We start from the raw sequence: 13,280 nt of genomic DNA on the forward strand, positions 1-13,280 counted from the left end.
TTCCATCTTTCTTAATGTGTGGAATACATCTGGACTGTGCTTCTAGACTTTTTTTTTTTTAAACAATAACCACGCCTGTTGCACACTTTTTACTTTTGTGGCTGTTCTTTTCAGTTTTTGTCTAACAATTTTTCTCATTTTATCAAAGTTTCCCTTTTGAAAGTTTAGCACGAGAGCCGTGGATTTGCATACCGTTCCTCTTCCAGTCATTAATTCAAATTTGATCACATTATGATCACTATTGCCAAGCGGCCCCACCACAGTTACCTCTCTCCCCAACATCCTTGTCAGTAAACACCGAAGCAATGAAATCATTTATTCTTTCCACAATGGCCTTATCTTCTCTAAATGCCCCTTTAACCCTTTGATCATCTAACGATCCAACTGACTCCCTCACAGGCTTTCTGCCTGTGAGGGAGTCAGTTGGTAGAATAGGGCCAGTCTGCCCCCATGGCTTCTTCCTTTGGATGGGTCGGCTGATTTTCATTGTGTGGTGCGGCTGGGGCCTGGGCCCGAGCTGGCTCCCCTTTTATTGTGCTTGTTCCGAAAGGACTGGCTCTGGCCGGCGGGGCGGGCCGGGCCGCTTGTTATGAGCTTCTATATGGGTTGAAGCGCTGTGATCCTCTGCCCCTGGCAGTCCGGGGGAAGGATTGCTGGTTTCTCTTATTCCTGTCCTCGGGTAGCCGCAGCAGTGGGGACTCCCCCCATTTGTTGGCTAGTTTCTCTAGTTCGCTTCCGAACAGGAGTGTTCCCTTGAAAGGCATCCTTGTGACTCTTGTTTTGGAGGATGTGTCAGCTGACCAATTTCTGAGCCAGATTTGTCTTCTGGCTGCCACAATGGAAGACACTCCTCTAGCTGTGGTGCATACCAGATCAGAAGCAGTGTCCACAAGAAATGATACAGCTGGTTCCAGGGCCTCCCCAGGAGTGTTGTTCCTGGTCTGTGCTAAGCAGGCAAGTGTCACCACGGCATAGCAGGCCGTGATCTGTAAAGACATAGCGGAGACGTCAAAGGACTGTTTGAGGATAGATTCCAGACCTCTGTCTTGAGCATCCTTGAGTGCTGCTCCTCCCTCCACTGGGATAGTAGTGCGGTTCTAGACCACACAGACCATGGCATCCACTTTCAGACATGCCAGGAGCTCTTTGGTGGCTGGGTCCAGAGGGTACATGGCTACCAGAGCCCGGCCCCCTTTGAACTTGGTTTCTGGAGCATCCCATTCCAGGGTCAATTAGTTGCTGGACTGCTTGTAATAGTGGGAAATGGCAGGAGGTCTGACAGAGTCCCTCCAGTAGTGGGTTCGTCTTAGGTTCCCCTGAGGCACTTGTGCCTGGGATAGCAAGCTCTTTTAAGCTGTGTGTGACCAGGTCTGGAAGCTCGTCCTTGGTAAAGAAGCGTCTCATGGTTCGATGGAGTTCTGTCCCTGGAGAGAGTTCCCCTTCCTCCAGGGGTTCTGACTCATCTGAGCTGTCCATGTCGCTGAAGGAGGGGCTTCTGGGCGGTGGGATCACTTTCCTGGGCATAGAGGGTTCTGGCATGTTGAGGTCCTCTGGTGGAGCCTGAGGCCGCATTAGAGGAGGCCCCGGTTGCATGTGGACGAAGGTATGCAGACCTTTGAAGAATTCCACCCAGGAGATAGATGCTGGGTCTAGACTAAGGGGCGCCGTGTCCCTGGAGTGCCCCATTTGAGGGGGTCCTGCTGTTAAATGCTAGGTCTGGCATACTGCTCGAGAGGCTGGGGGCCGGTACCTGCTGGGGAGGGCCATGAGTTGGGTCCCCTAGGGCCTCTTTGCATCGTATACTCAGGGCCGTGGCCTCCTCATGCTGTGCAGCTCTAATGTGGCATGCTGGGCAAAGGCCCTGAGCTTTGAGTTTCTTTTCTGGTGGTGCCATGGCTTGTGCGCTGTTGTGTGCGTGTACAGGAAGATATGCGCACAGGTCAAAATTATGCGTCCAGCACAGTAAGCGCATAGCTAAGCGCATCGCTTGTGCGTGCGACATGCGCACGAGGTATTTCTGTGCATGACTTGTCTCTGTGCGCAGGGATCGAAACGGCTGACAAGGCGGCGACCGCCTGGACAATATGGCTACCACCTCTAAGGGTCTCCACGTGGGAGGGCCCTCGGATCTGACCAGGATCTAGCCCTGCTAGGGTTGATCAACCTAGTGGCACTGGTCCCAGCTGGTGACCTGTGCGTCTTCTCGAGCTTTGGAGACCGGAGACTTTTAAATAGATTTCTACCTTACCTTGTATTGGTGCTTCCCAGTTTTGCTGCGGGGGGAAGAGGGAAAATACCTTCACTGCTGTGCTCAGGGTTGCACCCGATGTTGGGGGCTAGGTCCCTGCCGAGGGTTGGCCATTGGTCTGAGGCTTACCGCCTAGAGAGTGCAGAAATCACCTCAGGAAATCATGACTGGGGAAGGGACCCAACGGGTGTCACCGCAGGAGAGCGGGGTTCATCTGTAGAGGTAAGAATTTCTTCTTAATTTGGTTTTCTTTGATAAAATTACTCTAACGCCGTGCGAGCGTGCATAGAGTCCCTAACAGCTATGGAGACAGAAAATACTGAAGAGCTGCACTTCCTGCAGGGGTATATGTACTAGGGCTGATGTCAGATTGAAATCTGATCCGTCTCCAACTGCTATCAGGAGTACACTATACCCATTGGTCCTGAGTCCATCTGCTACATGCTAGGAAAATGCAGTTGGACGGTTCATACCAAACCTTTCAGAAAAAGCGGAGCCCCTCACATGCCTATTACAAAAGAGAGCCCCAGAGAAGGTTAGATGGTCTGCAGAGGAAGCCTTCCAGGGTTTAAAGAAAGACATATGCTCGGAACCTGTTCTACTGAGTCCGGACTTTACCAAGCCCTTTATAGTACAGACAGATGCATCAGAGGTGGGGCTAGGAGCCGTCCTCCCACAAGAGAAAGGAGATGAACACCCAGTAGCAGGAAGCTATTACCCTCAGCAAGAAGCTACTCAACGATAGAGAAAGAGGCCTTCGCTGTCAGATGGGCCTTGGAGGTTTTTCTTTATTACCTCCTGGGCCACCAATTCATGCTGGCAACAGATCACCAACCCCTTGTCTGGGTTGCTCAGAATAAGGAGTCCAATGGATGAGTAATGAGGTGGTTTCTTGCACTCCAACCATTTGACTTTAAAGTCCGACACAGAGCAGGGAAGGCGAATATAAATGCAGATTTCCTTTCTAGAGCAGTCTCCCTTGTACAGGCAGGCACTCAACTAAGGAAGATTGAGCTGAGGGGGGAGGGAATATGACAGAGTATATGACAGAGAGCTTCAGACTGCCTTAACAGACCAGCTCCAGCTATCTGGCCTGGTCCACCTTAAGACAGACAGGAAAGGGATCCTTGGGTGGGGGCATTTCCCTGAGGTAAGGGATACAAAGGTGAGGCCCTGAGAGAGTTAGACAAGCCCCAGGGAGAATAAGGAAGCTGTAATGGAGTGCTGTGTCCTTTTGAAAGTGTTCTTGCATTGTGAGTCTGCTGAGGTAAGCAGCCATTTTACTTCTGTCTTGTTGGACTTTTTGCAATAAACCTGATGAAAAGCAGAACAGACTCCAGCCTGGTCTGTTCTGCGGCTTTCCCTAGTCTTAGATGGCTCCAATGGCATCACAATACCCTCCAAGTTATTTAAGCACGCCTGTTACATACAGTGGCTTGCTATGTATTTGACTCTCTAAAAAGTCAGCAGCACATACTCGTTTGCAATGACATTGTCTGGAGCAAATCTGCTGGCTTTTTAGGGGGTTGAATACTTTTGCAAGCCACTGTATCTTAAACAGATGGCTTGTAGGTCAGTGGCAGCCATTTTGTGATGAGTTTACACATCTTAAATGGCATTTTCCCCAGACATGACCAAGTTCTACAAAATATTTTTTTTTGGAGACAACTAACAATCACTATGAAGAAGTAAGTGCTACGCACACACAAAAATGAATAATTTGCAAAACCCCCAGCCACTAAAGGACAGGAAAAAACAGCAAAAAACAAATCTTGCCATGGCAGTGGAATTATTAAGACTGAGCTCCAAGAGCCATATCGGGCTGGCACAGTCAGATGTCTCCCTAATTGTGTGGCTGGTTTTGTTCTGCTTCTCCATGGACCAAAGTATTTACTGTTGAACTGGCAGTGTCTTCCCCAGAGAGCTTACACTTTGATTTTACTTGCCTTGGATGTGGGAATGTGCCCCATAGTCAGGATGCACAGTGCAAATCTCACATGCAAGCATGGCAGGGCATGTAAAAGTCAAAGTGAAGCTTTCGGGGGCAGAGAATTTACATAGGAAATGTATCTGCTGGGTCTGAGCTGGCATAAACTCTTTTCTGGTGGTCATGTTATTCTACTGCTGTATCTAGTGTGACAGAAGCAATTGGACACTTTCATCACTGCAACCAGCAGACTGTTTAATATATTTTTCTCATCAGAATATATTAAGATGAAACAAAAAGTAGTATAATCACTGACTTTCAATATAAATGTTATTTTGACAAAATAATTTTAACTAAATTCCATGTTATAAAGAGTCCAACTATTCCTTGAGTTGTGCACAAGCAAGAGGAAATCCAATCCAGAAGAAGGGACTGGCCTGCATCCGCGTCCCACACATTCATGTACTTCATCTCCACAATGTCCTTCCCCCGACATGAGACTTCCTGAAAGTCCACTTCACTAATAACCAGCCCAGACTCCAAACTCCTCAGTGTTTTTATCATTCCTTCTGCACTTGGGCTACTGCCAGCCCCACTAGGAAAGGCTCACGTGGCAGCTAGAGCTGGGCCTTGCCTGTAGAAATCCCGGAGGCCTAGTCTAGTCAGGCAATCTCTCCTGAGAAAGCCAGCCTTTCCCTCAGTCCATCTGGCTAATGTCCAGCTCCTCCAGAAACCTCTGACATTTGCCCATCAGTACTTTAATGGCTTCACTCATCAGCACATCTGGAGGAAGAACGCCCGTGGACTCCACCGAGACTGCAGGAAAGAGAGAAAGAGACAAGCCTTTGTCAGCATACAACCTGAAAGCAATGATCAGGCTGGCATCAGCGCGCAGATGTGTGGTACATTTTAAAGCAAAAATGTTTGTACTGTTGGGTAAATTAGAAAGAGAAGGGGAGGACAACCTTCTGACCTGGATGAGAGAGAGATGGTGACACAGGGCTAAAGGAAAGAAGATGGCTCTCTCCTCATGTGAATCCATCTTCAGCTATGGATGAGAATTTCACAGATCTTGTAGGCACAGAACAAAAGCCAAGTGCCTCCCAGAGCAACAGCCTGATCTAGGCCAGGCCCCCCAGCCCCCGCCACCAAGAGCCAGGCCAACCCCCATAGAAATCATTCTTAAGCTGAAACTTACAGATATAATGATCCCGCACGCGTGCCAGGCCCCCCCGGCCCCCGCCACCCCCATAGAAAACATTCTTAAGCTGAAACTTACAGATATAATGATCCCGCACGCGTGCCAGGCCCCCCGGCCCCCGCCACCCCCATAGAAAACATTCTTAAGCTGAAACTTACAGATATAATGATCCCGCACGCGTGCCAGGCCCCCCCGGCCCCCGCCACCCCCATAGAAAACATTCTTAAGCTGAAACTTACAGATATAATGATCCCGCACGCGTGCCAGGCCCCCCCCCCCGCCACCCCCATAGAAAACATTCTTAAGCTGAAACTTACAGATATAATGATCCCGCACGCGTGCCAGGCCCCCCCGCCCCCCGCCACCCCCATAGAAAACATTCTTAAGCTGAAACTTACAGATATAATGATCCCGCACGCGTGCCAGGCCCCCCCGGCCCCCGCCACCCCCATAGAAAACATTCTTAAGCTGAAACTTACAGATATAATGATCCCGCACGCGTGCCAGGCCCCCCCGGCCCCCGCCACCCCCATAGAAAACATTCTTAAGCTGAAACGTACAGATATAATGATCCCGCACGCGTGCCAGGCCCCCCCGGCCCCCGCCACCCCCATAGAAAACATTCTTAAGCTGAAACGTACAGATATAATGATCCCGCACGCGTGCCAGGCCCCCCCGGCCCCCGCCACCCCCATAGAAAACATTCTTAAGCTGAAACTTACAGATATAATGATCCCGCACGCGTGCCAGGCCCCCCGGCCCCCGCCACCCCCATAGAAAACATTCTTAAGCTGAAACTTACAGATATAATGATCCCGCACGCGTGCCAGGCCCCCCCGGCCCCCGCCACCCCCATAGAAAACATTCTTAAGCTGAAACTTACAGATATAATGATCCCGCACGCGTGCCAGGCCCCCCGGCCCCCGCCACCCCCATAGAAAACATTCTTAAGCTGAAACTTACAGATATAATGATCCCGCACGCGTGCCAGGCCCCCCCGCCCCCGCCACCCCCATAGAAAACATTCTTAAGCTGAAACTTACAGATATAATGATCCCGCACGCGTGCCAGGCCCCCCCCGCCCCCGCCACCCCCATAGAAAACATTCTTAAGCTGAAACTTACAGATATAATGATCCCGCACGCGTGCCAGGCCCCCCCCGCCCCCGCCACCCCCATAGAAAACATTCTTAAGCTGAAACTTACAGATATAATGATCCCGCACGCGTGCCAGGCCCCCCCCGCCCCCCGCCACCCCCATAGAAAACATTCTTAAGCTGAAACTTACAGATATAATGATCCCGCACGCGTGCCAGGCCCCCCCCCCCCCCGCCACCCCCATAGAAAACATTCTTAAGCTGAAACTTACAGATATAATGATCCCGCACGCGTGCCAGGCCCCCCCGGCCCCCGCCACCCCCATAGAAAACATTCTTAAGCTGAAACTTACAGATATAATGATCCCGCACGCGTGCCAGGCCCCCCGCCCCCGCCACCCCCATAGAAAACATTCTTAAGCTGAAACTTACAGATATAATGATCCCGCACGCGTGCCAGGCCCCCCCGGCCCCCGCCACCCCCATAGAAAACATTCTTAAGCTGAAACTTACAGATATAATGATCCCGCACGCGTGCCAGGCCCCCCCGGCCCCCGCCACCCCCATAGAAAACATTCTTAAGCTGAAACGTACAGATATAATGATCCCGCACGCGTGCCAGGCCCCCCCGGCCCCCGCCACCCCCATAGAAAACATTCTTAAGCTGAAACTTACAGATATAATGATCCCGCACGCGTGCCAGGCCCCCCCCCGCCCCCGCCACCCCCATAGAAAACATTCTTAAGCTGAAACTTACAGATATAATGATCCCGCACGCGTGCCAGGCCCCCCCCGCCCCCGCCACCCCCATAGAAAACATTCTTAAGCTGAAACTTACAGATATAATGATCCCGCACGCGTGCCAGGCCCCCCCGGCCCCCGCCACCCCCCATAGAAAACATTCTTAAGCTGAAACGTACAGATATAATGATCCCGCACGCGTGCCAGGCCCCCCCCGCCCCCGCCACCCCCATAGAAAACATTCTTAAGCTGAAACGTACAGATATAATGATCCCGCACGCGTGCCAGGCCCCCCCGGCCCCCGCCACCCCCATAGAAAACATTCTTAAGCTGAAACGTACAGATATAATGATCCCGCACGCGTGCCAGGCCCCCCCGCCCCCCGCCACCCCCATAGAAAACATTCTTAAGCTGAAACTTACAGATATAATGATCCCGCACGCGTGCCAGGCCCCCCCCGGCCCCCGCCACCCCCATAGAAAACATTCTTAAGCTGAAACTTACAGATATAATGATCCCGCACGCGTGCCAGGCCCCCCCGGCCCCCGCCACCCCCATAGAAAACATTCTTAAGCTGAAACTTACAGATATAATGATCCCGCACGCGTGCCAGGCCCCCCCGGCCCCCGCCACCCCCATAGAAAACATTCTTAAGCTGAAACGTACAGATATAATGATCCCGCACGCGTGCCAGGCCCCCCCGCCCCCGCCACCCCCATAGAAAACATTCTTAAGCTGAAACTTACAGATATAATGATCCCGCACGCGTGCCAGGCCCCCCCGCCCCCGCCACCCCCATAGAAAACATTCTTAAGCTGAAACTTACAGATATAATGATCCCGCACGCGTGCCAGGCCCCCCCGGCCCCCGCCACCCCCATAGAAAACATTCTTAAGCTGAAACTTACAGATATAATGATCCCGCACGCGTGCCAGGCCCCCCCGGCCCCCGCCACCCCCATAGAAAACATTCTTAAGCTGAAACTTACAGATATAATGATCCCGCACGCGTGCCAGGCCCCCCCGGCCCCCGCCACCCCCATAGAAAACATTCTTAAGCTGAAACTTACAGATATAATGATCCCGCACGCGTGCCAGGCCCCCCCGGCCCCCGCCACCCCCATAGAAAACATTCTTAAGCTGAAACTTACAGATATAATGATCCCGCACGCGTGCCAGGCCCCCCCGGCCCCCGCCACCCCCATAGAAAACATTCTTAAGCTGAAACTTACAGATATAATGATCCCGCACGCGTGCCAGGCCCCCCCCGCCCCCGCCACCCCCATAGAAAACATTCTTAAGCTGAAACTTACAGATATAATGATCCCGCACGCGTGCCAGGCCCCCCGGCCCCCGCCACCCCCCATAGAAAACATTCTTAAGCTGAAACTTACAGATATAATGATCCCGCACGCGTGCCAGGCCCCCCCCGGCCCCCGCCACCCCCATAGAAAACATTCTTAAGCTGAAACTTACAGATATAATGATCCCGCACGCGTGCCAGGCCCCCCCGCCCCCCGCCACCCCCATAGAAAACATTCTTAAGCTGAAACTTACAGATATAATGATCCCGCACGCGTGCCAGGCCCCCCCGGCCCCCGCCACCCCCCATAGAAAACATTCTTAAGCTGAAACTTACAGATATAATGATCCCGCACGCGTGCCAGGCCCCCCCGGCCCCCGCCACCCCCATAGAAAACATTCTTAAGCTGAAACTTACAGATATAATGATCCCGCACGCGTGCCAGGCCCCCCCGGCCCCCGCCACCCCCATAGAAAACATTCTTAAGCTGAAACTTACAGATATAATGATCCCGCACGCGTGCCAGGCCCCCCCGGCCCCGCCACCCCCATAGAAAACATTCTTAAGCTGAAACTTACAGATATAATGATCCCGCACGCGTGCCAGGCCCCCCCCCCCCCCGCCACCCCCATAGAAAACATTCTTAAGCTGAAACTTACAGATATAATGATCCCGCACGCGTGCCAGGCCCCCCCGCCCCCGCCACCCCCATAGAAAACATTCTTAAGCTGAAACTTACAGATATAATGATCCCGCACGCGTGCCAGGCCCCCCCCCCCCCGCCACCCCCATAGAAAACATTCTTAAGCTGAAACTTACAGATATAATGATCCCGCACGCGTGCCAGGCCCCCCCGGCCCCCGCCACCCCCATAGAAAACATTCTTAAGCTGAAACTTACAGATATAATGATCCCGCACGCGTGCCAGGCCCCCCCGGCCCCCGCCACCCCCCATAGAAAACATTCTTAAGCTGAAACTTACAGATATAATGATCCCGCACGCGTGCCAGGCCCCCCCGGCCCCCCCCCCCCCCCATAGAAAACATTCTTAAGCTGAAACTTACAGATATAATGATCCCGCACGCGTGCCAGGCCCCCCGCCCCGCCACCCCCATAGAAAACATTCTTAAGCTGAAACTTACAGATATAATGATCCCGCACGCGTGCCAGGCCCCCCCGCCCCCGCCACCCCCATAGAAAACATTCTTAAGCTGAAACTTACAGATATAATGATCCCGCACGCGTGCCAGGCCCCCCCGCCCCCGCCACCCCCATAGAAAACATTCTTAAGCTGAAACGTACAGATATAATGATCCCGCACGCGTGCCAGGCCCCCCCGGCCCCCGCCACCCCCATAGAAAACATTCTTAAGCTGAAACTTACAGATATAATGATCCCGCACGCGTGCCAGGCCCCCCCCCCCGCCACCCCCATAGAAAACATTCTTAAGCTGAAACTTACAGATATAATGATCCCGCACGCGTGCCAGGCCCCCCCGGCCCCCGCCACCCCCATAGAAAACATTCTTAAGCTGAAACTTACAGATATAATGATCCCGCACGCGTGCCAGGCCCCCCCCGCCCCCGCCACCCCCATAGAAAACATTCTTAAGCTGAAACTTACAGATATAATGATCCCGCACGCGTGCCAGGCCCCCCCGGCCCCCGCCACCCCCATAGAAAACATTCTTAAGCTGAAACTTACAGATATAATGATCCCGCACGCGTGCCAGGCCCCCCCCCGCCCCCGCCACCCCCATAGAAAACATTCTTAAGCTGAAACTTACAGATATAATGATCCCGCACGCGTGCCAGGCCCCCCCGGCCCCCGCCACCCCCATAGAAAACATTCTTAAGCTGAAACTTACAGATATAATGATCCCGCACGCGTGCCAGGCCCCCCGGCCCCCGCCACCCCCATAGAAAACATTCTTAAGCTGAAACTTACAGATATAATGATCCCGCACGCGTGCCAGGCCCCCCCGGCCCCCGCCACCCCCATAGAAAACATTCTTAAGCTGAAACTTACAGATATAATGATCCCGCACGCGTGCCAGGCCCCCCCCCGCCCCCGCCACCCCCATAGAAAACATTCTTAAGCTGAAACTTACAGATATAATGATCCCGCACGCGTGCCAGGCCCCCCCGCCCCCCGCCACCCCCATAGAAAACATTCTTAAGCTGAAACTTACAGATATAATGATCCCGCACGCGTGCCAGGCCCCCCCGGCCCCCGCCACCCCCATAGAAAACATTCTTAAGCTGAAACTTACAGATATAATGATCCCGCACGCGTGCCAGGACCCCCCGCCCCCCCCCACCCCCATAGAAAACATTCTTAAGCTGAAACTTACAGATATAATGATCCCGCACGCGTGCCAGGCCCCCCCGCCCCCCCCCCCCCCCATAGAAAACATTCTTAAGCTGAAACTTACAGATATAATGATCCCGCACGCGTGCCAGGCCCCCCCGGCCCCCGCCACCCCCATAGAAAACATTCTTAAGCTGAAACTTACAGATATAATGATCCCGCACGCGTGCCAGGCCCCCCCCGCCCCCCCCCCCCCCCCATAGAAAACATTCTTAAGCTGAAACTTACAGATATAATGATCCCGCACGCGTGCCAGGCCCCCCCGGCCCCCGCCACCCCCATAGAAAACATTCTTAAGCTGAAACTTACAGATATAATGATCCCGCACGCGTGCCAGGCCCCCCGGCCCCCGCCACCCCCATAGAAAACATTCTTAAGCTGAAACTTACAGATATAATGATCCCGCACGCGTGCCAGGCCCCCCGGCCCCCGCCACCCCCATAGAAAACATTCTTAAGCTGAAACTTACAGATATAATGATCCCGCACGCGTGCCAGGCCCCCCGGCCCCCGCCACCCCCATAGAAAACATTCTTAAGCTGAAACGTACAGATATAATGATCCCGCACGCGTGCCAGGCCCCCCCGGCCCCCGCCACCCCCATAGAAAACATTCTTAAGCTGAAACTTACAGATATAATGATCCCGCACGCGTGCCAGGCCCCCCCCGGCCCCCGCCACCCCCATAGAAAACATTCTTAAGCTGAAACGTACAGATATAATGATCCCGCACGCGTGCCAGGCCCCCCCGGCCCCCGCCACCCCCATAGAAAACATTCTTAAGCTGAAACTTACAGATATAATGATCCCGCACGCGTGCCAGGCCCCCCCGGCCCCCGCCACCCCCATAGAAAACATTCTTAAGCTGAAACTTACAGATATAATGATCCCGCACGCGTGCCAGGCCCCCCCGGCCCCCGCCACCCCCATAGAAAACATTCTTAAGCTGAAACTTACAGATATAATGATCCCGCACGCGTGCCAGGCCCCCCCCGCCCCCGCCACCCCCATAGAAAACATTCTTAAGCTGAAACTTACAGATATAATGATCCCGCACGCGTGCCAGGCCCCCCCGGCCCCCGCCACCCCCATAGAAAACATTCTTAAGCTGAAACTTACAGATATAATGATCCCGCACGCGTGCCAGGCCCCCCCGGCCCCCGCCACCCCCATAGAAAACATTCTTAAGCTGAAACTTACAGATATAATGATCCCGCACGCGTGCCAGGCCCCCCCCGGCCCCCGCCACCCCCATAGAAAACATTCTTAAGCTGAAACTTACAGATATAATGATCCCGCACGCGTGCCAGGCCCCCCCGGCCCCCGCCACCCCCATAGAAAACATTCTTAAGCTGAAACTTACAGATATAATGATCCCGCACGCGTGCCAGGCCCCCCCGCCCCCGCCACCCCCATAGAAAACATTCTTAAGCTGAAACTTACAGATATAATGATCCCGCACGCGTGCCAGGCCCCCCCCGCCCCCGCCACCCCCATAGAAAACATTCTTAAGCTGAAACGTACAGATATAATGATCCCGCACGCGTGCCAGGCCCCCCCGGCCCCCGCCACCCCCATAGAAAACATTCTTAAGCTGAAACTTACAGATATAATGATCCCGCACGCGTGCCAGGCCCCCCCGGCCCCCGCCACCCCCATAGAAAACATTCTTAAGCTGAAACTTACAGATATAATGATCCCGCACGCGTGCCAGGCCCCCCCGCCCCCGCCACCCCCATAGAAAACATTCTTAAGCTGAAACTTACAGATATAATGATCCCGCACGCGTGCCAGGCCCCCCGGCCCCCGCCACCCCCATAGAAAACATTCTTAAGCTGAAACGTACAGATATAATGATCCCGCACGCGTGCCAGGCCCCCCCGGCCCCCGCCACCCCCATAGAAAACATTCTTAAGCTGAAACTTACAGATATAATGATCCCGCACGCGTGCCAGGCCCCCCCGGCCCCCGCCACCCCCATAGAAAACATTCTTAAGCTGAAACGTACAGATATAATGATCCCGCACGCGTGCCAGGCCCCCCCGGCCCCCGCCCACCCCCATAGAAAACATTCTTAAGCTGAAACTTACAGATATAATGATCCCGCACGCGTGCCAGGCCCCCCCGGCCCCCGCCACCCCCATAGAAAACATTCTTAAGCTGAAACTTACAGATATAATGATCCCGCACACGTGCCAGGCACACCAGGTTCTTAAGTTCCTCATGCCGAAAAATCTCTCGATTACAGGTATCCAGGCGAGCATTTGCCACTCTTGCTACCTTCCTACCTGCACCAAGAAAACAGTTTCTATGAGCACAGAGGTCACGAAGCTAGGATTAGAACCTGCTCCTGCAATTTTCAGAACACCAAGCAAAGACCATTCCTCTTTACAGATA

At 53.5% G+C, this 13,280-nt stretch overlaps 1 protein-coding gene across 2 annotated transcripts in view; it reads right to left on the bottom strand.

Annotated features, from left to right (window-relative positions):
• Positions 1-4,409: 4,409 nt before the first annotated feature.
• The window catches only part of POLR1C (RNA polymerase I and III subunit C), a 61,364-nt gene continuing 52,493 nt past the window's right edge, over positions 4,410-13,280 (bottom strand). For both annotated transcript variants that reach the window (XM_029592837.1, XM_029592836.1), the window contains 2 exons: positions 13,055-13,171; positions 4,410-4,991 (listed from right to left, as the gene is read on the bottom strand). In XM_029592837.1, coding sequence (XP_029448697.1) covers positions 4,873-4,991; positions 13,055-13,171 — 236 coding nt within the window. In that variant the 3' untranslated portion in view covers positions 4,410-4,872. The remainder of the gene's footprint in view (positions 4,992-13,054; positions 13,172-13,280) is intronic.

Source organism: Rhinatrema bivittatum, chromosome 3 (assembly GCF_901001135.1).
Source record: "Rhinatrema bivittatum chromosome 3, aRhiBiv1.1, whole genome shotgun sequence".
NCBI lineage: Eukaryota > Metazoa > Chordata > Amphibia > Gymnophiona > Rhinatrematidae > Rhinatrema > Rhinatrema bivittatum.